At 27.9% G+C, this 27,010-nt stretch overlaps 1 protein-coding gene across 3 annotated transcripts; it reads right to left on the reverse strand.

The window, feature by feature from the left end:
- Positions 1 to 1,168: 1,168 nt before the first annotated feature.
- On the reverse strand, positions 1,169 to 27,010 carry LOC101236216 (histamine H2 receptor). Of its 3 annotated transcripts, none has more exons than XM_065799111.1 (4): positions 26,873 to 27,010; positions 8,992 to 9,322; positions 2,653 to 2,821; positions 1,169 to 2,131 (listed from the first exon to the last, which is right to left on the reverse strand). In XM_065799111.1, exons 2-4 carry the CDS (start codon positions 9,227 to 9,229, stop codon positions 1,348 to 1,350), a joined length of 1,191 nt encoding a protein of 396 aa, XP_065655183.1. In that variant the 5' UTR covers positions 9,230 to 9,322; positions 26,873 to 27,010; the 3' UTR covers positions 1,169 to 1,347. The 3 variants fall into 3 exon arrangements, with proteins under 3 accessions (XP_065655183.1, XP_065655182.1, XP_065655181.1); XM_065799110.1 differs by lacking the exon at positions 26,873 to 27,010 and adding an exon at positions 21,846 to 22,063; XM_065799109.1 differs by lacking the exon at positions 26,873 to 27,010 and adding an exon at positions 20,889 to 20,995.

Below are 27,010 nucleotides of genomic sequence, written 5' to 3' on the forward strand. Positions count from 1 at the left end.
CGGGTCCTTTTTTAACATCCCCCTAAAAACAACAAAAAAGGACAGTCGTGCCAGCAGAACTTTTCTGGAACGGTTCAACAAAAACAACAATGCCGTGAACCCAAATTTGGAAAAAAAACTTCACATCCCACGCACGCGGACCGACTCAAAACATCCTCTTTCGTTTTTTACACAACAGTTTACCTTCTGCGGCCTTGCTAGCCAAAAGCACAAGGCAACAGATAGTCAAAAATAACAAATGCAAAACTTGTGGTAAAATCGAGGACAACATCCATTTTTGCCTACTGTTCTCCTTCTGTTGAAATTTGGGAGTATTTTAAACATAATTTTTATAAATAATTTATTTTAAACATAATTTAAAAATAACGCATATACATCTTTTGTAGGTAATGGTTTCATATCTTTAGTAAGTAATGGCTTCATTTTTTTTTAAATTAGTTATAATCAATAATTAAAAGCTTTTTGTTCCGTTAATTATCAATCTTTTTTGAAAAAACTTCTCTTAATTATCAACTTTATAAAAAAAGATTTTAGTCCGAGGTTGTTTATAGATATATTGGAGTTAGAGTTGTGTAACTCCTGAGTATTATGTGGCTCAACACCGCAACCTAAACTGAAATACCATAATTTTTGTCCTAACGGTCCGTCAACAAAATAGAAGGAGGGGAAAATTTTTGACAATCATTGACAAATGGGAGGGAGAAGATCAAATTTTGACGTAATTTTACAATTTTATGAAAATTGACGTCTACAACGTTACTGATTTAAAAAAATTCAATTACTAAAAAAAAAGTAAAAAAATGATGTTTTTCTCCATTATAATTTTAGTTGGGGTAGGAAGGGGGAGGGAGTTTAATCAAATATTGACGTAATTTTATAGGGGGTCTCTGGAAGTTTGATAAGTTAAGAGGGGGAGGGAGGTAAAAATTGCCAATAAATTATTGACATAATTAATGGACAGCCCCTAACAAAAAAAATGTAATTTTAAAGAAAGTTTAGTTGAGCATTTTTGAAGCTACCCTCTAAGTTAACTTTTATTTTAATTAGCGTTTTTTTATCAATAAAATCTAATAAATCTGTAATCTTATAATAGTTAAATGTAAAAACTTAAAGTATAAAATAAGTATAAATTGTGTAAAAAATTTCCTTATTTTTAACAACTGCTCTATTAAACACAAGCTTTTTTTATAGTATTTTTCCTTCATTTACAAACTTTTAATACCAAATTAAAAAAATGAGATTAAAACAATCACTGTTATACCAACAATCTTAAAAACAATACAAGTTAAACAGTCTTTTAAAAAAAGGTTAGTTCATCAGTTTGAGTAATTTATTGTTTTGTTTCGCTTAAGTATAAGAAATATTATTATTGATAAAGCTGTTTATAGTTACTGAATCTAAAGAAATACCACCTTCTAAACTTTGGGTTCGAGACTGTCGGCTTTTGTTGAATTGTTCTTGTTCTTTTGTTCGTTTATAAAGTCTAACAAACGATGTTTTGAATGGTTTGTTAAAAAAGTTGTATATAATTGGATTGATAACTGTATTCAGCATGGGCAATACTTTAACAAATGTATAAAATATAAAATCAAATAAGTTTTCATTTGTTTTCTTTAGTTCCGGAAAATAATTTGGATTTATAAAAATAATCAAGTTAATAACCAAACTCGGAAACCAACATATCACAAAAGCAAAGTAGACTACCGCAACTGACTTAGTAGCTTTAAGTTCTTTACTAAGTTGTCTCTTCTGAGAACTTTTTTCTTTACCGGTTGTGCTCAAACCATTGTTGCGATTTAATGTACTAAAATAGTTCGGTAAATTATCAACTTGAGTGGCCTCAATAGCTTTGATATGCAAAATTGCAACTTTTAGAATTATAAAATAAATTATTGTCATTATAATCAACGGAACCATATATAATGCAAAAAAAGATGCAACGTAGAATTTATAGTTTTTGTTTGAGCAGTAAAAATTTACGTTTACGCTTGTAACTGAATTTCTATCCCAATCGAAAACGCCAGCTATCGCCCATACAAAGGAAAAAATCCAAACAAATAAAAGCGTTACTAATACTACTGTTCGGTTTAACAAACTTGCATATTGGAAAGGCATTACAATGGCAATAAATCTAGAATAAAATTGTTTGAAAATTTTAAATTTCTTAAAATTTTGAATTGTGAACTTTTTTATCAAAGTTATAAAAAACTACTTTGACTAAATACTAAAAAATAAAGCTAAAAAACTTTTTCTAATCTTATAAAATAAACAAGAAATTATAATAAAGTTTTGTAAAATATTCCCAGTGGACACAAGACGTGTTTAAGACGTTTATACAAACGTTTAAAAATGTATTAATACGTTTTATAAACGTATATAACACGCCTTGTCCTCTCTGAATTGACAGAAACAAAATCTAAAATTTTGTTACTGCCAAAGAGATTTTGTTAAAATGAGGTGTGTGCAGTTTTTAAAAACACGGTTAAATTTCTAAACAGATAAACCGCTCTTTAAAATGAATTTCTCTACCTAACAGTTATTACAAACTTTGTTACAAATTTTAAAAACTAAATATAAAATAAATAAAATTTAAAACACATCAAACAACATGAAAACGTTTTAGATAAAAAAAAAAAAACTTCAAAAAGGTACCTGTCTATTCCGATGAGAAGAAGCGCAAGTATGCTAGAAACATTAAACAATGAATCGCTAATCAAATATATAAAACAAAATGATTTGTTAAAACAAAATTGAAAATCGTATAGCTTTTCACCAATAATGTAAGGAATACAGGTTAATGCGAGAAGCATGTCTGATATCGCTGAAAAAAAAATAAAAATAAAAAATAAAAAAACTAGATATCAAAAATATTTGTAGCCTAACCTCCACTTTAACCTTGTGTCGTAACGTAATATTGCAATATTACAACCTTGTGTCGTAACGTAATATTGCAATATTACAACCTTGTATTATAATTAAATATTATCTTAAAGTTGTAACTTTATTTCATCAGTAATGCTGTTATTATATTAACTAAAATGGCTTTATATTTTGATTAAAATTTTTTTTATGAAGGAATGTGTTTGACTGTCCTGTAAAAACATCTACTACCGGGGCAAATATTTGACCAACTGACCTCAACAGCTTTTCGTCTACAAAATGACCTATAAATACCCAAAAAAGCAAAATAAAATTGAAAAAATAATATTGTTACTAAAATTAAAAAATTAGTGATAAAATAAAATTATTGCAAAAAAAAATTATAGGCACGCGGTAATTTATCTTAAAATTTATCAGAAGATGAGTTAAATAAAAAAAGTTCCATTCGAATTCTGGAAATTCATGGCGAAAAACCGCCAAGTTTAATGTAGCGTTAAATGAAATTCCATATAATTTGTGTAAATTTAAGTTATGATACCTAATTCTTAAAGAGTGGGTAAAAAAAATTACACTACACTACTTAGCAAACATTTGTATTGTGGATTTGTGATGGACCTATGTAGACATTTTAAACGTTTCCTTGGAGTTTTGCTAATTGGTTACTGAGTGGACCGTTAGTGGCATCCAGTGGTGGATTAAGCACACAAGGGGCCTGAGGCTAATAATTCTACGGGGCCCTTATAAAATAAATTAGTTTAGTACCTGGACGTTGCTATACTTTTCGTTATTTTATCGTTTATTTTAGACTACAATATTATACAGAATTCCAAAATTAAGTTACTTCTTAGGTTTCATTTGACATCATTTTTCTCTCTTTCTTTATAGCAAATATTTCTACTACTTCATCGAAATTTATTTCATTTTAAATTTCACGCTCAATTGACATCAGTGACAGATTATTTAATCTATTATGTGTCATTGTTGATCTCAGCTTATTCTTAATTCTACTCAGTTTAGATAAACTTCTTTCTCCTGTACACTTAAACACAAATAAATACGAAATGCAATTTCGACATTGGGAAATGCTTCCTTCAGTCCATGCTTCCTTCAGTCCAACAACTTGTAAATTAATAACTTTTTACTGTAATCTTCGTCCTTATACTGTTCTGCAAATTTGGCGAATTTAATTTTTAGATTGGCGGAAAAATGAATCATTTCAATTCTTTAACTTATTTTAATGTCTTTACTGTAAGCCATCCTGACATTTTCACAATGTTCCTTTATTGTGTTAGGGGATAAACTAGTTAAATTAGTCAAAAAATCAAATTTGCCACACACAACAGAATACGCATCTGCATGTTGAATTAGGGCATTGATAAGTTTGTCGAGAATGGGGAGAAATACGTTTCTTCTGAACTTAGTCTGACCCGAGTCCCCCGAGCATTTATCCTTGACTAATCCTTCGTCAAACTGAACTTTCCTTTTCTTCTTTCTGCTACTATCTTCTTTATAAATCTTTATTTTACTTAACATTATGCCTTGCTCCTCAAATAGGCTGAATTCTGTGCGGAGTGATTCTATAAAATCTTTAAAGGAATGCAATAGAAATGCAGCTGTATTTAGATCCACTTTTGAACTCTGCAGAAGCTTTCTAGTTTTGTTCATTCTCTAAAGAGTTTTATCCCATAGCGCAGTTAAAATTCCAGTTTCTAGCATATTAAACCGATTTAATAAACTAACAGCTTTCTGCCAAGTAACAGCTTTCTCTTCATTATCTTTTGAAATTGCACTAAGAGCTAAGCAAAAGTCCTTGTAGCTCTTTGAAAGTGCTCGTGTTGCATTAGCATGACTGGACCAATGTGTATCAAAAAGTCGCTTTGGTACCGGTACGTGTTTACTCAAATTGACGAGAAGAATATGCCAGCGATGTGTTGATGCACTGAAAAACGTGTATATATTTTGAACAAAATCAAAATTTGGACAACAATCAACAGCACTGCTTCCTACTAAATTTAATGAATGTGCAAAACACGGTATAAATACAGCGAGTGGATTCACTGTTTGAATATTTGCTTGAACTCCATTATATCGACCAGACATATTTAAGGCATTGTCATAGGTCTGACCACGTTATCAATATATATACCATTATCATCTAAATAAGACAGCAGTACTTTTGCTAATTCTTGACCAGTATGGGTTTGTAAATTAATAAATGTTAGGAACCTTTCCATAGGCACAGTTTTATTTGCATACCGAACTGTAACAGACAACTGGTTAACGTGTGATATATCACGTGTTGAGTAAATTGAAACTCTGTTATATTTTGTTTCCTTCATTTCATTAACTATAAAAGTTAGCACTGCTTGACCCATTAAAGCAATAAGTTCTTCACAAACAGTCGATTACAAGTATGACACTTTCCCCCGCCCTGCGTTTCCTTTTTTTTTTCTATATGCATTGCTAAAAACGGATCACACTTTGCCACTACCTCTAAAATACCCATATAATTACCATTTTCATGTAAACCAAACTTTTCTACATGAACTCGAAACGGCAAACCCCTTGCAGCCAAAATATTAAAAACATCTACCACGCGCTCCAAAACTGATCTCCGAAAATTCGTTTGGCTCTTAACTCCTTCTTCATGAATGATATCAACTCTTCCAGCCAATCGCGATTGCTCTATGTAAGTCAAAGTTGCTGCTAAATGGCACATACTCTTCTCATGCATTTCAATGGCGCGTTTGGCATTCTTCCAATCATTGAACCCATGATATAAATCTGTTTGAGAGAAGCTTACAAATAAAACAGTATATCTTTCCATTTGTTGGGGAATAACAAAGCCAGGTACGGTTGGATTTTTTGTTAGTCAGAGGATGTATCCGTGTGAATATTGCAGAGGAACAATAACGAAACCGATATGGATTATCATAAACCCGTTTTGACTTTTCAAAATTAACGGTTGTGCTTTGACTTATAGCACTTCCTTTCCTGATGAAGTACCCTTGCACATCTTTAGAAACACTTTTCCACATTCCTATATTGGTTTGATATGTGTCCTGATGTTCTTCGTCGGTTTGATTATTAATTTGCTTGACAGCAACCATAGCACTACTATGTAACAAAGTATCTATATTGTTGTTTGCTTCTAAATGAGACTGCTCATTTAGAAGCAAACAACATATGAATAATGGTAATGTTTTGCTTCAAAAAACTTTTGTAATTACCTAAATAAAATACTTACACACTTCCTTTGAATGACTTGAATCACAAGAGAAAATGCTAACGCCAGATTATTCTTGAGCTTGGTTTTTTTGAGAAGTGATAACCTTGTATGGTAATAAATTCGTATAATTATACAATATGGCTTTTGTTTTTGAAGGTTGCAGAGAAATTATATAAAGAAAATAATATGTATACAGAAATTTTTTCTTTTAAAAAATTAAATTTTGGGGCCCCTTAAATTGTGGGACCTGAGACCATGGCCTCATTTGCCTGAATGGTAATCCGCTACTGGTGGCATCCACTATATGTGGATATATAATTGGCCAGTCAATAACTTTTAACATTTAATATATTGATTATACTATGGTCCACTATGTAATGGATGACCAAAACTGCAATGGATGACCAAAACTAAAAAACCGTCTAAAATCTCTATATAGGTCCACTAAAATTCCGCTACTGAATGTTTGCTAAATATTTACCAATCCCACTTTTTTTTTATTGGTATAGTTAATGATTTAATTACCTAACATCATAGTGTATTTATACATCTTATGAAATAAGATATTTTTGTAGTACTTTTAAATATTAATATGCGAAGTATTCAGTTAAACTCAAGTAGTTCGAAATTTCAAGGAGTCTCAAAGTATGTTCAAATTAAAAGAGTTTTTGAATGATTGGAGTTCAATCCTAAATATTAAACCCTGAATGGACCAAAAAGTTTGTTCAGCTTAAAAGATTTTTTAAATCAGTTCGAATTACAAGAGTTCAACTATAGTTAAAAAGTCTGTGTAAATATAAAGTACTTTTAATAATTTCTCAATTTTGTTTTTATCATAGTAAGAGCAAATTTATTCACAAAGTTTTCACAGTTTTTGTTTTTACAACCCTCGTAGATTTTTTCCTATGTTATATATATATATATATATATATATATATATATATATATATATATATATATATATATATATATATATATATATATATATATATATATATATATATATATATATATATATATATATATATATATATATATATATATATATATATATATATATAAATTAGTAAAAAACACTTATCTAACTTTTATCTTCGACTTGAAGTTTCACCATTGCTGGATCATCAGGAAGAGAACTCTTCCTGATGATCCAGCAATGGTGAAACTTCAAGTCGAAGATAAAAGTTAGATAAGTGTTTTTTACTAATTTGTTATTGCTCTGTTCTTTAAGAACATTGAGCACTCTATTTGTAAAATACACTAACATAATTTACATATATATATATATATATATATATATATATATATATATATATATATATATATATATATATATATATATATATATATATATATATATATATATATATATATATATATACCAGGTCTATAAGTATAAAATGAGCGTTTTTTTTTTCAAAATAAAACACTATATATTAATGGAAAAGTAAAAAATATTTTATTCAAAGTATTTGCCATTGCTTTCTACACATTTTGACCACCTTCCTGGCAATTTGTGGATACCACGCCAATAAAACTGATCATTTTTTGAGGCAAACCATTCAGAGACCCATTTTTTGACTTCTTTGTAGGAATTGAAGTGTTGCTCATTCAATGCGTGTCCTATCAGTGAAAACAAATGGTAGTCGGAAGGAGCCAAGTCTGGTGAATACGGCGGGTGAGGTAAATCTTCCCAGCCAAGTGATGTTATCGTTTCCTTGACCGCTTTTGCTGTATGACTTAAAGCATTATCATGCAACAAAATTACCTTTCCGTGTCTTCTGGCCCATTCTGGTCGTTTTTCTATCAATGCATGGTTCAAATTGATCATTTGTTGTCGGTAGTGTTGCGTATCAACAGTTTCGCCAGGTTTTAGAAGTTCATGATACACCACTCCCTTCTGGTCCCACCAAACACAGAGCATAGTCTTTTTTCCGAACCGATCAGGCTTTGCAGTTGATGTTGATGCTTCTCCTGGATTTACCCATGATCTTTTGCGTTTGGGATTCTTAAAATAAATCCATTTTTCATCACCAGTCACAATTCGATGCAATACTGACTTCCTTTCGTGTCGTAACAGCAACATTTCACATGTGGTTTTTTGCTTTTCCATCTGCCTGTCATTCAATTCATGTGGCACCCATTTCCCGCACTTTTGGATCTTTCCCATAGCTTTTAAACGGTCAGAAATTGCTGGTTGTGAAACATTTAACATTTCTGCCATTTGTTTTTGACTTAAAGTGTCATCTTCATCCAGTATTGCTTGCAATTCTGTGTCTTCAAACTTTTTTGGTGGTCTTCCACGTTCTTCATTTCACACATCAATATCATTATCTCTGAACCGTTGAAACCATCTTTTGCATGTTGCTTCCAATAGAGTATGATTACCATAAGCTTCGACAAGCATTCGATGCTACTCTGCAGCACTTTTCTTCAATTGAAAACAAAAAATTAGTGCTTTCTGCAAATCATCATTTTCTGGTACAAAATTCGACATTTTTAACACGATTAAAAAATATGATGTTGTTTATACAATGACTTGATGTTTACTAAATATGTTTGACAGATGTCATAGCAATAAAATTAAAAAAAAATTAAGGCCCGTTCACAACAAATGATCTCTATCTATATATTATATATATATATATATATATATATATATATATATATATATATATATATATATATTATATATATATATATATATATATATATATATATATATATATATATATATATATACTTAATTTGTATGTATACAGATTAATATAAACCGTCCCTAAAGGTACTTTTCAGTCTTCAAAAAACAGGCCATTGTTCTGTAAAATCAACATAAAATACAAAAAATAACGGAAAATTAAATTATAGTTTAAACTGCTCACCTAAGCTAACAATAAAGTGAAAAGTAAAACGGGACCGAAGTTGTTTTGATAGACAGAAAACAACTAAAACAATCATATTTCCAACAACACTTCCAATTAGAATGAAGACAAAACCCACGGTATAAAGAACGTTAACCCAAGTTGTTTTTATTTCGCACCACATATAACTTGGAATAGACACATTTGGCAAACTAGTTGTTGCAAGTATATATGGAGTATTTATATATGTAGTATTCATATCTAGATTCTTTGTTCTAATGACGATTGTATATTGAAGTCAAATATTTGTTCAAGAAAACAATTCAGATTTTATACCAGTTGATGTCAAACTCTAAAAAAAAAAAAAAAAAATAGTTTATTAACATAGAGTTTTTTGCTTATGTTAAAAAATGCAATAAATGCAATTTGACCTACTGAGGGTGAACTTGTTGTATAAAACACTTAAATCAATAAAATAAGCAATAAACAAAAATTAATAAAATCAAACAATTAAAAACACCTTACAACTATTTATGTTTTGTTAACTTTTTAAATAAAGCTGTTTTGATAACAATCCATTGTCAAAAAAATAAAATTTTATTTAATTTAAGTCATTAAATAAGATTGTGTTGAACTACTAAATTTTAGTTTTACAACTAAACTTTTCTTTGGTCCTTACAGTTTGTACAAATATGTTAGTAACAAAACATTGGTCTGCGCAAGGTTTATATAGAAACATACCTATATTAATATTAGTCGGTTTTAAAATAAAAAAGATTTATCAATGAAAAGATTACTTTCAAAAGCAAACCCGCAAGCAATTTAGTAGCATATTTTTAAATACAGCGTTAGTTTAATAACTTATCGGATATGTTAATGGAAAATAAACTTTCGCTTAAATTGGTCGGAAAAAAATACATATTGAAACTCTTTATCCCAGTGTTTATCCGCATGCTGTAATTAGGTGAACCTAATTAACAGCATGTATTTCACTTATTATACCTTCCAACATCGCTTGCAATCCTGTCCGCTATCTCTATGCAATCTTTCTAAATCAACTACTTTTATCTTTCACTCAGACATATCTTCGTTCAACTACTTCTATCTCTCACTCAGATATATCTTCGCTTTTTTTGGAGCCGAACCTGTCTTTGCGGTCCTTGGTAATGTGGCCTCTATGTGGCATTTAGCCGGAGGAGGATAAACCACAATACCAAATTTTCGCTATGCTATCTTTCTAACACGACTACATCCGTCTTTCACTTTATTATACCTTCGTTCTTCCCAAACTTGGTCCGTAGAGCAGGTAATGACTCTCCTTGAGAAGCTTAGCTTGTCTTTGCAGGCCTAGGTAATGTGGCCTCCACAAGGCAATTAGCTGGCGGAGAATAAACCACAAAACCAGTTCGTATCAAGTGAACACCATTTAAGTCTTTGTCGGCGTACATTAATTAGATGACCTAATTAACAGTACGTATTGCACCTTTTAACATCGCACGCAATCTTGTCCGTTTACTCTATGCTATCTTTCCAATTCGACTTCTTCTGTCTTTCACTCTAATATGTCTCCGTTCTTCCCAAACTATCCTTACTCTCAGTCCGTAGAGCGGGTTTGACGCTCCTTTAGGAGAGGAACTAGCCTTTGCGGGCCTTGGTAATGTGGCCTCTATATGGTAGTTAGCCGGAGAAGGATAAACCACAATACCAGTTCATATCAAGTTAAAGAAAAGATTATAAAAAAATTGAACATTGATCAGTAAGCTAAACGCTTTAACTTCCAAAAATGGTGAGTGTAATTATTCCTTTAAATTTTATATAAAATAGAACAAGGCACAAATCTATTAACTAGTTTTTTTTATATTTTAGTTGAGTATGTAAATCAATAGATTTAGAGAAAAACAAGACATTTTTGTTGCCCTTATTAGCATGTTTGAATAAACTTTGAATTCAAAAATAATATTGATCCAGGCTAAAAAAGTCAAAATATTCATTCAATTGTGAGTTTAAAAGATCAGTAGTAGTCAAGACCTTACACGTATACACAAACTTATTGGGCAAGCAAGTTAATTATCCACAAACAACTAAAATTCAAAGTTTTATTTTATCAAGTATAACATTGAAATTTTTTAAAAATTAATTTTAATAATAAAAACTATTACATTCATTGTAAATTTAATTTTTTACGTTAGTTGTTAATTTTTTTAAATTTATTTATTTTGGTCCTCAAAAAAGAGCACCTCACAGAGCACTGTGGAAAAGCATTTAACCAGGAGGTTCACGCCTTCATCCCAGTGGGCACGGTACGTTATTTTAAACAATCTTTATACGTTTTTATTTGGTTTAAACCTAATAAAAACGTCCAAAAAACGTTTTAAAAACGTACTGTACCCACTAGGATCCTTACTAATGTCTGGCCAAAGTCGGCATCGAACTTTGAACCTATTGGTTCTGAGCCAGAACTCTAACCACTGCGCCACGAATGCCTAATTAAAATTTACGTAAAATTATGTAAATTATTAATTAAAATTATTACGTTTTCTAACTTTCTTCTGAATATTACCGTTGGACAGTGAAATTCATATTAGAGAGCCCGTACCTTGAAAAAGCCCACAAATTCCCTTCATTGCCCTCGTAAATTAAAAAAAAATGAATTCTAAGCAAAATGTTATGCAAGTCTTGTTATATATTGCTATATTTTGAAGGGTTGCTGGTGTAACTAATTGTAGCTAAAGCAACCAAGCATAACTGAATTGAGTTAAAATACAGCACAAGAGTTTATTATGATACTTTATGGTATTGGGAACAAATATGTTCTACTGAAACTTATTTGAAGCATTAGCACAAACGCAATAACATATACGCAACGAATGAATTGAAATATGATAATATTCCTTATTTTTATAGTTAATTCAAATTCATTTATAAAATAATTTTTTTGGCTGATTAAAAACACTTATTAAAGGCTAAATGTGATGAATGAATTATGGAACCAATGGTTGTAAACAAAGCTTGATATCTATTAGTAAACTTTTCTTAAATTCTTAAATATAAATTTAATTAATTTTAGGTTAACTTTCTAGGCTAAGTAAGATTAATGTTCTTAGTTTAGGTACGGCTGTTTTGTTAGGTTGGGTTAGGTTAGTTGAAACTTTCATTTTATGCGTCTGAAACATGTCTTGTGCCCACAGGTAAGTATCTCTATTCTAATTAAATATCTATTCTAACCAAATATTTGTAGCTAAGTTAAATCATTACTTAAATGATGCTTTTAATAAATATATTAATGATAATTTTGTAAGCTTAGGTAATATATTTTAATTAATGTAGTAATGCCAGTAACATACATTTTAGTCGTAGGAAGCCATAGGAAGTCGTAAGAAGTCGTAGGAAGTCGTAGGAAGTCGTAGGAAGACCTTTCTGAAAGTTTCTAAAGTTTTAGGGACCATACTTTATTATTATTATTTTTTTTTTTTCCGAATTTTTTATTTTTTTTTGCATTTTTTATAGTATACTGATGATTGTCAATATATATTTACCTTACATAGAATAGTTGGTTACACTATATTTTACATATTTAAAATAACACTTTTTTAAGCAACACTTTTTAAAGTGATTACAAGACAAAATGGAGCTTTTGCTTTGTAAAGAGAAAATTAGTGTTAATTTATATGCAATAAACAACGGCTCTCATTTAATTAAATCGCTATTTTTAATTTTTTGCGTTGTTAAAATATTATCATTATGCTTGAAAGAATCTGTGGCGTGAAATTTAGGGTAACGCGGGGCAAAATGAGACAGCGGGGCAATATGAGACAGTTCGCGTTTATCATGATGCCAGCCCTACAAATTATTATTTGCAAGATTTTGAAATATGCAGTTGTGTTTAAAAACTATTTTGTGTCAAGAAAAACATATTGAGTCACTTTGAAATAAAAAAGTTGAGTAGAAGGGGAATCATATCATCCCTCGGCTTCGCGAAAATTACGAATTTTTAAGTGTTGTTATTATATTTTTTCCTAGCCTTTTTTGATCTCACTGAGTGGAAAAGCTTTTTATGTTTAAATTTTTTTTTTATTAGAATCTTTAGGCCTTTTTCTATCATTTCCATTCTTTGGTATTTTATTTCTTCAATAAAATAGTCAGTAAATTAGGCAATTCGATGCCAACATGATGCGGGGCAAAAGGAGACATTCTGTTTGTATTTGTTTTGCCGATATCTAATATTATGTTTATTTAATGTTTTACATTAAAACAATAAACATAGCAAATATTACTATTTACGTGCTGTAGATTTAAATTTATTATACAGTATTTACTTACTTTTTATTTTATTAATTGAAATGTTTAGTTGTTATCCAATATAGAATTATGTTTTATATTTTGTTAACTTATATTTAAACATAATAAATATTTAATTAAATTGAAGCAAAATATTGCCTGATGTTTATATTTACTATGTTTGTATTTTATAATCTTATTGTATTGTATATGTAATTGTAATGTAATAAAGCAAGTAGTATATATACTATATAGTGAGTAGATTTAAGCATATAGGTTATTGCAGTAAACTATAAACAAAATACAATGAATTTCATATGTACTTTAAATACATAAGTTCAATATATGCATGTATGGTTTTATTAATTCTTGTAGTCGTTCTATATATATATATATATATATATATATATATATATATATATATATATATATATATATATATATATATATATATATATATATATATATATATATATATATATATATATATATATATATATATATATAGAAAGTGAAATATGGTAAGAAACTATATAAGAAAAACTGATTGTGGCAATTTTTCTGAGCAGAGCATGTTATGGGCAGCATCTTCAGAAAATATTGATTTTAATATAACACTATGCTTTTCTAATATTGTACCAATTCCAAAGATCGTTTTACCACCAAAAAAGGGAGAAGAATCACAGATAATAACAACATCACATTACAGAAAATCACTATTTGAATCCTCTAAAAAATCAAAAAAGTTAAAAGAACGCAAAATAGAAAATAAAAGTGCATTAGGAAAGTGTAAAGAAAAAGTTAAAAGTTTAAGTGTTGAAGACTGGGAATGTTATGTTTGTAATGGTTTATGGAGTAAGGCTGCAAAAGGAGACAAGTGGAGTCAATATTCAAAATGCACAACCTGGTCTCATTCGGACTGTTGTTCGTTTCAAAATACTGGTCAAGCAATATGTGATTTATGTGACTAATGACAGTTTGAGTATAGCTGTAATATATTATAAAATATATTTCTTGCTAATCCTCTTAAAGATCTGTTTTGTTTATCTTTATTTATTTAAATTACTATAAAAAAATCTGTCTTATTTTGCCCCGAATATGAGTTGCAAAACTGCAGTTTTGCAACTCATATTTTGTAAGCTTCAAGTAAGATGGTAAAAGATTTGAAAAATATCAATTTATTTTTTCAAAAGTTATTTTTTCTTTAAAATAACTTTTGAAAACTTTAAAATGAGACACTTAAGCACTAATTTATATAATAAAAATATTAGATAAATTAGTGCTTAAGTGTCTCATTTTGCCCCTCGTTACGCTAAATGTTAAAAAATGAAATTTAATTTTTCATAAAGAAAACTATGTTAGCTAAAAATCCGTTCCATTTTTGTTTGAAAAACAATGCATGGAAACATTTATTTTTGACTTATTTTAAAGATACCATTTTTGTGTAATTTGCTTCAAATTACCCTGTTTTTCATTGAAATTATCTAGTTTAAAGTCCTAACATTGCAGTGGTTTTAATTGCGTCATGAATAAAAGCAAAACATAAAAAAAAATTTATAATTTAAAAATACTAAATATTTTTCAGTTATCTAAATTTAATAAAAATGTTTTCTTATCGTTTAAAGGTTAATAAAAATGAAAAAAAATTTTTTTGAGAGGGGAGGGAGAAGGGTAAAACAAAGTAGAAATGTTTTAATAAAAAGTGACTTAAAACTTGATCTTTCAATAAAAAGTCTTAATTTAAAGTGCTCATATTACCAAATAATCTAGTTAATATGAGAACTTTTGCTACTTTTTTAAAAATTCTGCGTTTTTAAGAAATAACTTTTCGGGTACTCATATATATAAGTTGTAAGATCAGAGTAATGATCCCTAAAAATTTTTATTTGCAAAATTTTTAGATCCAGCATAATTATTTTTCAAAATATTTCAATTTTCGCTTAAGGTGCTTATAATACCCTAATCTATCCTAATTGTTTTTTGAATACCTTAATACTAGGTATCTAAGTTTAAGACAACTTCTACTATTTGTTTGAACCTTATCTTTTGCTTCTCGTTTAGTTATAGATTTGGTACATTCTTCATGAACGTTTCTTCGGTAGGGGATTTATCATATCTCTCCTGGATTTTATTTTGCGCTGTATTATTTTTGCAAGATTTGAAAACTAATTATCTTTCTGTAATTTAAATTCAAAAAATTTGTGTTTTTATCGTTTATAGGTTTGAGTTAATAAAATTGAAAAAATAACGAGTTAAATTTTTTGTCGTTGTTTTTTTTTTTGCGTAAAACAAAGTAGTATTGTTTCAATATATAAATATAGCAAAAAGCTATATTTAAATAAAGGGCTATATTTAAATAAAATAAATTTAAACAGCTTTTTGCAAAAAGCTATATTTAAATAAAATAAATTTAAACACCATTTTGCAAATCCAGCAAAAATATTATCAACTCTTATCTTGAAATTTATTAATTCAATTCAATCTAAAAATTTATTATTAGTTGCTTTAAAAAACAAAACATAGAAAAATAACAATAAAACTAATTTCTAAATGCATTGAATATTTGTGACGTTTTAAAATGCTATAATTGGATAGCTTTTTTTTAAAGTGGAATGTGATTCTAGCTTTTAATAATGAAAACTACGCGATATTTAATTGAAAATTATGCTACTAAATACTTTTTGAACTGTTTTAGTAGTAATTAATACTACTAAAACAGTTCCTTGAAAAATGACGTATTTTTACTCCGTTTTCACTCCAGCTGCATTTTAACTCTTTGCTTTAATAAGATACAACTAAAAAACAATGTTTTTAGTAATTATAAATTTAAAATTATATTTTGAATTTAAAATTACTAGTATATTTTACATCAAAGTTTTTATTGTTGTCTTAAAAGAATAATCACGAAAGTTAGGTCTCTTTTAAAACCTTTTAAACAAAGTTTTATGATTCTATTGGGTTTTAAATAAACTTTAAAAAAATGTGGATTTTTAATAAACTAAACATGAACCAAACGTTTTCTTTAATACTTGTGTTAAAAATGATTTTGAGAAAAGCTTTTTAGCAACATCTAGACAGCAACAAAAAAACCTTGATCAAAAAAAGTGCTTGTGGAACCAGCGTCTAATCCAAATACTATGAATGCAACTTTATTAAAACCATCGTAGTATCGATATCATTTAAAACTATTTTAGAATCCAAAACATATTGTTCTAAGTATTTTCTGTATTTTGCATTTGTCAATAAACTTTTGTATCTTAGATGGCTTAGCAAAAAATACAGATATTTTTTTAAAAACCGGACGGAACAAAAATTTTAGATATACTTTGCAATTTTTTGAAGTTCTATCTTTTGATTATTTACTAATTCATCGGGAAGCTGAAAATTTATTATCAAAATATTTAGCTGTAGCGCAATAGTGGGAGCAATGGCGTCAGAGTCAAAAAAGAAAAAGTAAATCTTTAGTCTGGCCATGCAAGCAATACTAGTTTAAAGGCGGCGTGAACTTCCTAATTAAATGCTCTTTTACGGTGCTCTGTGAGACCTTTAAGTCTTTGTGTAGAAATAGGTAGTTTAGGAAATAGAATGTGCATAAAACACACGCTCTGTATCTTAAAATTGAAACTTAGGAGTAAGTTTCAATATTTTAACTAATTATGGAAACTTGCTATAATTGTGGAAAAGTGGTTATCCAATAGGGGTGCATAGTTATCTATTAGAGGTGTATAGTTATTCATTAGATGTGCAAAAATTTGTTTTCCCAATAACTAAAAGTTTTAAGATTTTGTAACAATCTTTTGTTTATGTACTTTAACCATAGCGATTATTTAGCTTGGTTTAATTACATAATATAAATCTTTGAAAATTTTGCTTATTTATTTTGATTACAAATCTGAACAAAATTAAATAATTGTGCGTGTTTATAAGAGAGTGAGGATATGAGAAAGAAGAAGAAGAAGGTATACCTTCTTCTCGCCTATAGACGAGAAGTCGTCTATGTACTTATTAAGTAAATTGTTGTTAATTGTATTGAATCGAATTAAAAAATGTTTAAAATAACTTGTATTATAGTTAGACTTAATCCTATAATAAATATATAAGTGTTAATAAATAAGTAAAAATAAGTATTAATAATAAATTAGCTTATAATAATATTAATAATAATTTAGCTGGCATTTTTTTAAAACTGCGAAAATTTTTTTAGACTTAAAAACAAGTTTATATATTTTAAATATATAAACTTGTTTATATATTTTAAATATATATATTTATTTATTCATTAATTAGGTTATTTTAACATGCGTTTATTGATTTAATTACTTATCTTTTCATATTTTTTCTTTCACGGTATTTAGAATATAATTTTTTTTTTTTTTTCAACATATGTACACTCAGTTGCGTCTATCCCTAAAAACTAGTCTAGCTAACGGATCTTTAGCTAAACCAGACTTGTAAGAGCTTAGACTATTCATAATCAAACATTTTTATTTAGAAATAAATCCATCATTTCCAGAAAGAAAAGCTCAGACAAAGTGTGCATACTGGGTATTTTGTTTCAACGAAAATAAACCCAACTAAGGCATGTCACCTATTTCAAAAGCATTAAATGAGTCACATAGTCTGCATTTTATTGAAACATCTTCTGCAGCCACTGCTAAAAGCAGAAGCTTTAGCATTTTAAAACAAAACATACAATAAGTGGTGTCTTGTGAGATAAAAGATTTCAAAATATTTATTGTGTGTTTACTACACAGAGATGTTAGAAAACATCATACATAAGAAAAAAACTTCATACATAAGAAAATATTTTTATTTAAACAAGAAACAAAAGAACACGCCAATTCATTGTTTTTTTTCATTGGTCTGGTTCATTGTTTTGCTATTTCCACAAACAAAAGCATTGCTATAATAAAAAGAACTATTTCAATTAAGTCAACTTTTAGTTGAATTTTAATTTAATGCATTTTTATAATTTTGTTTTGTTCTTTAAAAAGGAAAAGGCTTTTACAGCTATTGCAAAAAAATCTAAAACTTATTCAATGCAGCAATAATCCATTCACTATTTATTTTTGCACATTAAAATATACTCTATTGGTAGAATCCATTTTCTGTGTGAAGTAAATATAACATTAGTTAGTAAAATAAAATAAAATTTTGTTTTTCTTCAGACATAACTGTTGCTTTATTTTTACACATGTCAAACAATCTTAGTTTAATGTCACTCAACCTCATATTGAAATATCTTTAAATGTTAAAGTTGAAAGGTTCTTAAGCATTTGTTTGTTTTAATGAAATACAACCTTCATTGTTGGAAATATATATTGCATATATGTGTATATATATATATATATATATACATATATATATATATATATATATATATATATATATATATATATATATATATATATATATATATATATATATATATATATATATATATATATATATATATATATATATATACAGAATTGGACAAAACATTTGCAACCAACATCGAACAATGCTAAAAAGTGTTCTTAATTTTACATGTCTTAAAAACAAAACGAACTATACTACCACAGCAAACAGTTCAGGAGTCCGGAGTCATAGCATGCCATGACTTGAGCAATTAGCTGACAGGTGACAGCACACAGGCAGAATTTCGTTGACAAGTGCCATTTTGCAGCGGACAAAACAAGTGCAACTTTTTTGGTTTGTTTCATTTTCTTAAGTCTGGTCCGTGTCAACGTCACGGAAGTTTTTTAATAATTAAAGGAAGTATCCAGAAGTTTCCAGAAGTTTCCAGAAGCATGCAGAAGCTTCCAGAAGTTTCCAGAAGAAGCATCTGGAAGCATCCAGTAGCATCCAGAAGTATCCAGAAACATTCAGAAGCATCCAGACGCATCCAGAAGCTTCCAGAAGCATCGAAAAGAAGCATCTAGAATCTTCCAGAACAGGTTCACACAGGTTCATTTTACTATATAAGTGACATGTAAATCGACATGTAATTCAGTCAGTATATGGTCAATCAGTCAGTATAATCAAGACAGTTTATCAAAGTGAGTTTTATTAAAGTGTTTTATCGAAGAACATCAATACAAGAAGTGAAATACAACAAGTGTTTCATTACATCAATACAGTCCACATCCAACCAAGACGTTTTGTTCCACAGAGCATTATTGTATCATCACAAGGTAAATGTAACACGGTAAGTCTTGAAAAGTGTGATTATTTATTTTTATTATTTTTATGACTTCAAGTGCAAAAAAGGCTCCCGACAGTCTTGGATTGGAACTAAGAAAAAAAAATTATTGGCGATTACGTAAGAGGAATGTCACAAAAAAGTATTTGTGATAAATACCGCGTGAAAAAATGGACCGTATCAAGACTATGGTCCAAATATCGTTCTACGGGGAAGTTGGCAGCAGATAATAAAGGTGGAAGACCGCGTTCCACTACTTCTAGAGAGGATTCTATGATCGTCAGATCCGTCAAGAAGGATCCCTGGATATCATCAGTCGAGATACAAAAGCAATTAGAGCTGCCTGTATCGGACCAAACAATCAGACAACGTGCTGTTTAAGCCGGATTGTTTTCTTGACGCCCTGCAAAGAAACCGCTGATTTCACTAAAAAACCAGAAGAAAAGACTTCTGTTTGCTACATCTCATATTGACTGGAATGTGCAGAAATTGCGAACTGTCCTGTTCAGTGATGAATCGAAGTCCAACATCATTGGGAGCGATGACATTTGCCATGTACGTCGACCGGCCGGAAAACGCCTCAATTTACGTTACTGCCATAAGACCGTGAAACATGGTGGAGGCAATGTAATGGTCTGGGGGTGTTTTTCTGCTAACGGTCTAGATCTAATACATCGAATTGATGGAATAATGAACCGTTTTTGTATAAAAATATCCTGAAAGATGTTTTGTTACCTCATGCTGAATGGAATATGCCAATAAAATGGGTTTTTCAGCAAGACAACGTACCGAAACACACTGCAAAAGTAGTCAAGCAGTGGTTTCAAGACAACCACCTATCGGTGATGGATTGGCCGCCTCAATCTCCGGATCTCAACCCTATCGAGAACCTGTGGGAGATCGTCAACCGCAGAATTAATCGTGAAGGTGTTCGTAATAAGGATCAACTGTTTGAACAAATCCAAAAGGCCTGGGCAGCGATTCCACAAAGTTTCATTGATCACCTGATCGAATCTATGCCTCGAAGATGCAAGGCTGTGATCGACAACAAAGGATTCGCCACGAAATATTGATAGCGAAATACAGCTTGGTTAACATTTTGTCGAGTTGCACTTGTTTTGTTCAGAAGGAAATCAACTTTTTTTAATACTTTTGATTAATTTATTAATTTTCGTGTACAAATAATGAACTTTGTGATGAATAAAACTTGAAGAACTTTGTCTCTAAACAGTTACATAGTTATTTCTCTAAATTGAAAAAATGCAGCACTTTTATGTAAAGAAACTAAATTAGCATTATTTGGTTGCACTTGTTTTGTCCGATACTGTATATATATATAATATATATATATATATATATATATATATATATATATATATATATATATATATATATATATATATATATATATATATATTGAATAAAATTAACAACACTTTAAAAAAATTAAAGTAACCTTTTCATTATTATTTCTTTCTTCTGACCAAAAAAACAATTATTTTTGCTTTTTACTAAAAATTCTTGATCAATCTCAACATTACACAAACTTTTTAACTAATAACAGAAATAGAAAAATTTATCCCCGCCTCCCTGGATTCGTTACTGATATATCTGACATATATCAGTAACGGATCCATATATATATATATATATATATATATATATATATATATATATATATATATATATATATATATATATATATATATATATGGATTGTCATATAATGTTGCTAAAAAACGGTTTTATGAAAAAACAAGTATGACTTTCCGGTTTGTATTTTGTATATTTTGTTGTTGATTTAAATACGAGAATACGAATACAAATTTGATCAGCCTTGGCACAGTGGTTGAAGCGCTGTCTTTAGAATCGGGAGGTATAAGGTTCGATGAATGCTTGGAAAACTTATTGATTGTTAGTTAAAAAAAAAAAAAAATCGCAGTTTAAAAAAAACAACGTTTAAAACACAGACCAGATAATCGGTTGAAAATTCATGAATCTCAAATCGGTTGAAATAGAAAATCTATAAAATAGGTCGAAAAACAAATCGGTCGGAAAATAATAAAAAGACTATTATTGGTTGAAAACATTTTTGGCCTCAGTAAGTTATCTGAAAATTAGTTCCGCTTTTTAGTAGATGTTCTGTTTGCAGAACAACTTAGTAGGTCGAGATATTCGCAGGTTTAACTATCTGACCCGCAAAACCTTAGAAGCCGCTTGTGATATTAAATTCTAATTATAAATTAAATTTATGTTTTGCAAAATTCCTTTTTACCTAGCGCGCTCCACACAAAAACATACGCATTAGAAGTACGCTTGGAAAAAAAAATCAAGAAATTCGATTCTAATGACTAACACTTGAAAGCAAAGTGCTGTTTATTTTATCCAAAAAAGAAAAAAAAATTAAAGTAACCTTTTCATTATTATTTCTTTCTTCTGACCAAAAAAACAATTATTTTTGCTTTTTACTAAAAATTCTTGATCAATCTCAAAAATAATATATGCACATTACACAAACTTTTTAACTAATAACAGAAATAGAAAAAGTCCTGTCAAAACAAATTTGTTTATATTTCACTTATACTAATCAAACATTTTGCAAAACTAAAAAAAAAAAAAAAATGAAAAAAATGTTTTTCTTTAGAGAATGTAAATATAAAACATCGGAAAACACGCGACATTTATTTGAGCAGCTTTACTCCTACCTCTACCATTTGTTAACTAAAAATTATTTCACACTACATTACTTTTAATAACAACTGGCATTTGCTATCCTGATTTCAAACCTAAAACCCACATGCAAAGTTTGTTTGTTTTACCTTTACATTATATACTATATTATAAATATATATATATATATATATATATATATATATATATATATATATATATATATATATATATATATATATATATATATATATAATATATATAGTTCTTTTAGTAAAAATTAATTTAAAACCAACCACTTTTATCTGACTCGTATAATTACATTTAATAACTACATGTAATTGTAATTAACAATAAATGAATGATTTTAACTTTTCATCTCAGTAATATTTATTTAATCTTTTGTATATTTTTTTTTATGTTGATCAACATAAAAAATTATACAAAAAGATCAAATGATAAGATAATCATTAGTGTCATGTTTAAATTTGTTTGTTCAAGGATTTTTTTTTTTCGAAGTAAAGTAAAATCAAGATTTTTATTTTGTAAAGTTTATCTCCGTTGCTTATGGTGATCTGGGCATAAGCTTAAATTTCAACTCATGTTTCAAGCAAGAAAAACGGTTATTGATATTATTGACGCCAATATAAAAATATTAAACGAGCTATTGGACAAAGATCAAGAGTCAAACGACAACTTATTCTTTTTTTAAACGTATATTTTGCTGCTTCTATAATAAGATAATAAAATTATGTTTACATAAAAAATTTTTAAAAACATGTGTTCGGTGTAGTTAAGGCAATTTTAAAATATTATTGCGTCTGTATGATATTTTGTTGATTACAACATATTTTCGTTAAATGATCAGGTCTGCGAATTATGAAAAGAATTACAATGATAAATTTTGCGGTATCATAAAATATAATTGTTTGTAGTGAAAAAATCCAGACCGAAGATTCTTATTTTTTTTTTTAAATCTTCTTAAAATCACAATCGCTTGTCCAAATTTGAATAAGATTTTAAATAAATAAGTTTTTTATGTGAAATGAATATCATATTTGAATAATATGATCTTTATGATCTAATATTTTTTGTGAAATAGATAGAAATATTGTATTTGGACAACTATATATAGTTAACATACGTCAGAACCGATTAGAACTAAGATCGATAGTGGGTTAAGGCACTTTTACAAAAAATTTTAACTAAACTCATGTTAAGCCGATGAGCGAAAGTGATCTAAATACTTCAAAATGGTGTTCTTTAGATTTACTATCAGGAGTAGTAAAAAGATTTTGAAAATTATATATAAAAAAGAAAAGTTTCTTTAAATATTAAACTTGAGGCAAAAAAAATTACAACATCTAAAGCTTTTGTTTGGACATAAGACGCTCATAAAATCATGCTAATTCCAAATAAAAGAATTCGAATAATTTGTAAACCGCCTTAACTACACTGAGTGACCATAGGCAAAGTATCTTCTTTGAGCTCCTACCTGTTTTTATAAATCCACTTTTTTTATGCAGATTTTCCGTTGGTTCGATGCGAGAACCAACGAGAATACATATTTCGCATTTTTATAATTTGTAATTAAAATTTTTCGAAACCAATCTTTTATTGCATTTATACATTAAAAAAATGTTTGTAAACATTTATTTTGAATATATATTCATCATTTCCATGTCTCTAATAAATGGTTTTACATATTTATTTTTATTTTTTCTTATACAAGTCTAAACGTGTGTTTTTGTTGAGAAAATATTTTTTTAAGTTTTGTTGGTTAAGCTCAAGTATTAAAATAGTTGATGAAACAATGTAATGCCAAGATTAGCTAATATTAGTTTCAGACTTGTGAAGCTATATATGGACAAGTTTGGTACATCCAGACACTTTTTTAAAAATTAATTTGTGATAGTTAATTGTAAATTATTCTTTATTACTTTTACCATTATATATTTGTTAAAAAACTTCTATAAAACATCTACTATACATGACCACTAAATATCATCCTTTATTTTATAAGGTAAATTACATTTAGAAAAAAAGAAATGTAATTTTTCTATATAAAACAATAATATGTATTATCTTTTAGTTTATATATTTACGTTCATATTATACGATAATTGTAAATCAGACAAAACTGTCTTTAACTCGTTAAACTTATTTTATTGTATATGTATGTTATATATATATATATATATATATATATATATATATATATATATATATATATATATATATATATATAATATATATATATATATATATATATATGTAAATTATGTTAGTGTATTTTACAAAATAGAGTGCTCAATGTTCTTAAAGAATAGAGCAATAAATTAGTAAAAAACACTTATCTAACTTTTTTCTTCAACTTTAAGTTTCACTATTGCTGGATCATCAGGAAGAGTTCTTCAGGAGATCATCAGGAAGAGCTCTTCCTGATGATCCAGCAATGGTGAAACTTAAAGTTGAAGAAAAAAGTCAGATAAGTGTTTTTTACTAATTTATATATATATATATATATATATATATATATATATATATATATATATATATATATATATATATATATATGTATGTATATATATATATGTATATATATATATATATTAGAATATAATTAATTTAATGTTAAATATTAAATTTTTTTATTATTTTAATATTATAAATAAATATTATATTTAATGCGGTAGTGGTGTAGTGGTAGAGCGCTTGCTTCATAAGCGAAAGGTTCCAAGTTCGATCCTCACCACGTCCTTGGTAGAACCGCGCTTAACTTGCTGCTCTGCGCAGCGGTCTTATTGGCCAAGGTTCGTGTTTCGGAGTTATAGAGTTAAGAGAGGGTTATAACCACAATTAAGTAGGCTCCTCGTCTGTAGTGGTTTTCTAGGCCTTAAAGGAGATAAATTATGATTAAAAAAAAAGGTATATAAAAACTGTATTTGTATAAAGATAAACAAACAAAAAAATAAGATCATTATGGAAAGATTCTTTGTAATTTTTTTTTTTAATGCTTTGTATTACATGCTTTAGATTTTTTTCATAACTATTGCACAACTCCTTTGCACCATCTAAAAAGTGTGTGGAGCAATGTGGAATGTGGAGTAATTTCAATATTTTTGCTGCGACTTAACAATATTAAGTATTATTTTATTGGTCACTGGGAAATAAATAAGTTTAGCTTGCTTTGCTGTATGATTGTTAATATATCCTGAATAAAAAAATAAGAGAAACAAAAACAAAAACTATACAACAAATTCTTAAAAAATAAAAGTAAAGAGAATGAGAAAATATACAAAAATTATAAGAGTTTTTATGAACATCTTTTTAAAAAAACAAAAAAAATGTATTATACAAATCTATTTTTATCTAACTGCAATATTAATCAACTTTATGCTGACATGAACATTGAGTTTGAAAAAGTAAATGATTGGTTTAGGTCAAATAAACTTTCTCTTAACGTTGAAAAAATATAATATACCTTGTTTCATAAAAAAACACAAGAAGAAAACCTTCCATTAGTATTATGTATCGAACTCGCCCATACATAAATTCACATAGTCTAAAGTTCATATACTTCAGCTTAATCCATTGTTACATTACTTATGCAAATGTTACGTGGGCAAGTTGTCAACCAACAAAACTTAAAAAAATTCTTTCCTTACAAAAACATGCTTGTAGAATTATATACAACAAAATAAGTGGGGACCACACTAAACCTTTAATGATGGATATGAAAATGATGAACATATTTCAGATAAATATTTACCAACACATAATCTTTATGTATAAATATACCAATAATCTAACTCCTGAAATCATTATAAGTAAATTTAATAAAAATCTAAATGAGAAGTATTTCTTAAGAATAAATCAAAGTAACACATAAAAAAAACCTAAAAAAGTAAACAAATACACAGAATATAGTATAACTTATAGAGGTCCCAAGCTATGGAACTCTTTTCTGAAAGGCAATTTAAATATGGCAAAATCTTTAAATTCATTTCAGTGTCAAACAAAAACTTATGTTTTAAATCTTACGGATTAATTTTTATTTTTGTTTACAAAAAAATTGTTTTTTAAGCATTATATCTGATTATATAACTGTTTGTATTTTTAAATATTAAATGTAATCTTTATATATTATATGCTGAATATGATATCATATATTTAATTAGAAATTTGTATTTAAATATCTTCTTTTTATGACCTTTTGTGACTATTAGTATCTATTAATATTATATCTTCTTCTTAACTATTTGTATCAAAACGTATATATATATATATATATATATATATATATATATATAATATATATATATATATATATATATATATATATATATATATATATGTATATATATATATATATTAAGTAAAATTTTTTCAATTTTTTAATATTATATCTTCTTTTTTGACTAATTAGGGGTGTTTGTACTTTCTCTATTTTTATTCTTAAATATTATATCTTCTTTTTTACAATTTTTTTTTTCTCCTAAAATTTCTACTTGATTTATTAACCATATATTACTATTATTGTTATGATCTGTAGGGGTTCTATGAAAAGATTAGGTTGGTATCTTGACATCCATATCTTCTTTGAGCCCCTGTCAGTTTATTATTTATACATTTGTAATTATATTTTATTTTTTGTGAAAGGGAATTGTAATTTATAAAAACAGCAAGATAAAATAAAATTTAAAAAATTAAAAAAAATAAAAAGATAGAATGTAATTTTTACTGTGTTTGAAAATGTTTAGGACTTACTTGTACCAACTATATCAAGCTTTTGCATTAAATCATTTTTATGTTCTCAAAGTACCATACATTAGTGTTGAAACGGCTAATTTTTTGTATTTCTAAAAAACAGAGCTTGAACAAGCAAATCGAGTTTCAGATTGAATT

This window comes from Hydra vulgaris, chromosome 06 (assembly GCF_038396675.1).
Source record: "Hydra vulgaris chromosome 06, alternate assembly HydraT2T_AEP".
Taxonomy (NCBI): domain Eukaryota; kingdom Metazoa; phylum Cnidaria; class Hydrozoa; order Anthoathecata; family Hydridae; genus Hydra; species Hydra vulgaris.

Excerpts from the sequence above, each read along its gene's own strand:
- LOC101236216 (XM_065799111.1), bottom strand. The coding sequence starts at position 9,229 with ATGAATACTACATATATAAATACTCCATATATACTTGCAACAACTAGT. Across the intron at positions 2,822-8,991 it reads TCACTTTATTGTTAGCTTAG|CGATATCAGACATGCTTCTC; the intron begins GTGAGCAGTTTA and ends TTTTTTTTTCAG. Across the intron at positions 2,132-2,652 it reads CTTCTCATCGGAATAGACAG|ATTTATTGCCATTGTAATGC; the intron begins GTACCTTTTTGA and ends ATTTTATTCTAG.